General features: G+C 57.0%; 1 protein-coding gene across 3 annotated transcripts in view; it reads left to right on the forward strand.

Moving 5' to 3' along the window:
* Nucleotides 1-3,090, forward strand: part of ADAP1 (ArfGAP with dual PH domains 1) — a 43,353-nt gene that overhangs the window by 35,914 nt on the left and 4,349 nt on the right. For all 3 annotated transcript variants that reach the window (XM_029948669.1, XM_029948671.1, XM_029948670.1), the window contains 2 exons: nucleotides 16-128; nucleotides 741-887. In XM_029948669.1, the coding sequence (XP_029804529.1) occupies nucleotides 16-128; nucleotides 741-887 (260 nt within the window). The remainder of the gene's footprint in view (nucleotides 1-15; nucleotides 129-740; nucleotides 888-3,090) is intronic.

Here is a 3,090-nt window from a genome sequence, read left to right on the forward strand (position 1 = left end):
GCCCTCTCTCTCCAGGATACCGAGAAGGCTTCCTCTGGAAGCGTGGCCGGGACAATGGGCAGTTTTTAAGCCGGAAGTTCGTGCTGACTGAGCGAGAGGGCTCCCTGAAGTATTTCAACAGAAATGATGTGAGCTGGGCAAGGGGCCTGTCGTGGCTGCGCATGGTCCCCAGCTGCCCCCATGCAGTTCTTGGCAGATACTGTCCACCCCCAACCATCCACCTCAGTCTCCCCTGGGGCCAGGCCTGGGTTGGCAATGCCCGGAACAGAACCAGCGAGCCCTTCCCTACTGGGCACACCTGGGCCTGAGGGCCTGCCAGGCCGTGAGTGGGTCAAGCCCTGGTCCCCCCCAGACTGGCTCCGGATCAGAACATCCCTGTGACACAAAGAGCCAGAGGGCACCCACAGCAGTTGCCAGCCCCTCCCCCCTCTCCAGGCAGAGAGGAAAGAAAGTCAGGCTGGTGGGAAAGGAGCAGTGTGGGAGACCATGCCCGGCCTTGGGTAAGGGGCACACCAGAGGAGCTGTGTGCCAAAGGGGCAGAGGAGAGTCCGCCTGGGTGTGGAGTACTCTCCAGACCCCTGGGAGGGGGATGCTGTTACCTCAAGCTTACAGACCAGAAACCCAGGCTCAGAGAGGGGAAGTACCTTGCCCAGAGCCACACAGCACCACCAGCGCCCACAGAACCGCACTGCACAGCCCTCCCATGCCCCCGTGGAGCTAAGCCACGGCCTTGCTTCCAGGCCAAGGAGCCCAAGGCCATCATGAAGATTGAACATCTCAACGCCACCTTCCAGCCAGCCAAGATCGGCCACCCCCACGGCCTACAGGTCACCTACCTGAAGGACAACAGCACCCGAAATATCTTCGTTTATCACGAGGACGGGAAGGTGGGGACGCCGGCCAGGGGGTGGGAGGGGGGGCACCGGCTGGCTGGGGGGCAGGGAGTGGGGCTGCCCTCGCCATCTTGGGAGAGCCCAGGCCAGCGTGGAGCCAGCTGGGCCCCCGTGGGAGTGGGACCAGAGTGACCTGGAGGAGGGTGGCCGGTGCAGGCCCCGCCGCGTAAGGATGGAGGGCACGCCCAGCAGACACGTCGGGGTCTGTCCTTGTGTCCGCTGGGCGCCTCTCTTCCTCACTCTCTGATTCTGGTCCCATGTTTGGGCCCAGGACAGCTGCTCGTGGCTTAAAGGGCTTGAGACACAAGCACCTGGCAGCTGCTTCACAACTTCCTTTTCTCCCTTTTTTATTGTGTTAAAATAACATTTTCATGATGTTTAAGGATATGGTTCTGGGGTATTAGGTACATTCGTTGTTGGGAAGCTGTCTCCCCAAATCCAACTCCAGAACGTTCTAGCTCCCCATACTGACCGTCACCCAGACCCCTGCCCCGCCATCTAGGGTCTGTGAGCACAGCCCCTCCAGGACCCGGTGGCCGTGGGTCCAGGGCGTGTCCTCCTGTGTCTCCTCTCGGCAGCACCGCCTCAGGGGTGGCCTCCTTCCCTTCTGAGCCCGGTGCTCGTGCGGCTGGGCCACCGTGGCTCACCCGCTCCTCCCCTGACAGACCACTGGCTGGCTTCCCTCTGCTGGCGACCACGAATGACGCGCTTTGGCCGCGGAGGCACAAATACCCGACCCTACATTTGGTCCCTGTGATTACACAGCAGGGGTGCACTTGTGGGATCACGTGGTAACTTTCATTTTCTGAGTAACCTCCACGCTGGTTTCCATGGAGCCATGCCCGCTGGCATCGCCGTCAACAGGGCACACGGGTCCTTGTTTCTCTGCGTCCTCACCAGCGCCAGCTTCTGATTCTGGCCATTCCGATGCGTGTGAGGCGCTGGCTCACTGTGGTTTTGATCTTCATCTCCCTGGTGACGCATGACAATGACACTGCTGGGTGGTCACCTGCACCTTGTCTTCGGAGAAATGACTCCTCATGTCCCATTTTGCCCATTTTGGACGTGGGTTGTTGCTCTGTTGAGATGCGGGGCTTTCTCCAGATGACCCGCATGGGAACCCCTCTCTCCCGTTCTGTGGGTCGGCCACCTTCCGCCCTGTGGATCATCTGAAGGACAACATTTCACAGTTTGGCTCTTGTTGCCTTTGCCTTTGGCGTTAGGTCCACGTAATCATCGCCATATCTGACGCTGTGAAGCTTTTGCCCTGTGTTTTCTTCTATGATTCGTACTGACTGGGTCTTACGTTTAGGACCTTGGCGCACTCAGAGTTAATTTGTACATGTGGTGTGAGGTAAGGGTCCAACTTCATCGTCTCGTGGACGTCCAGCCTTCCCCGCACTGTTTGTGTAAATGACTGTCCTTGCCCACACCGAATGGTGTTGGCACCCTTTCTCAAAAAGTACTGTGGCCACGGACTGGGCTCTCTCTTCCGTCCCACTGGCCTGTCTGTATGCCAGTGCCATGTAATGTGGGTTGCTGAGGCTTTGTCATAAGCTTTGAAATTAGAAGTGTGATTCTTCCATTTTTGTGTTTTAGGATTGTTTTGGCTACTCAGGTTCCCAGAGGTTCCGTACGAATTTTGTCACATGCGTTTCATGCATCAACTGAGAAGCCGTGTGGTTTGCTTTTCCTTTATTCTGTAAATACAGTGCATTGTGTTCACTGATTGGCTGAAAACCCCCTGCATCTCAGGGATAAATCCCGCTTGGCCATGGTGTCCAATCTTAAATATGCTCGTATGTTTGCTGGTAGGTGGCTGAGGGCTTTTGGATCCGTGTGCACAAGGGATGCTAGGTCTGTGGCTGTCTTGTATTTTTGTCTGGCTTCGGTATCAGAGTTACACGGGCTGCCTAGGAGTTTGGAAGCGCCCCTCCTCTTCCCTGTTCTTGGTTATTCTTGAAGTGATTGTTGGAATTCACCAGGGAGACCGTCAGGGCCAGGGCTTTTCTTGGTTGGAAAATTTTTAAATACTTATTTTGAGAGAGAGGGAGAGGCGGGAGAGCGAATGACCCCAAGCAGGCTCCATACTTAGCTCAGAGCCCAGTGAGGAGCTCTGTCTCGCAAACCGAGAGATCATGACCTGGGCTGGAAGCAAGAGTCAGCCGCTTGACCAACTGAGCCCCCAGGCGCCCCC

Source organism: Suricata suricatta, chromosome 8 (genome assembly GCF_006229205.1).
Source record: "Suricata suricatta isolate VVHF042 chromosome 8, meerkat_22Aug2017_6uvM2_HiC, whole genome shotgun sequence".
NCBI lineage: Eukaryota > Metazoa > Chordata > Mammalia > Carnivora > Herpestidae > Suricata > Suricata suricatta.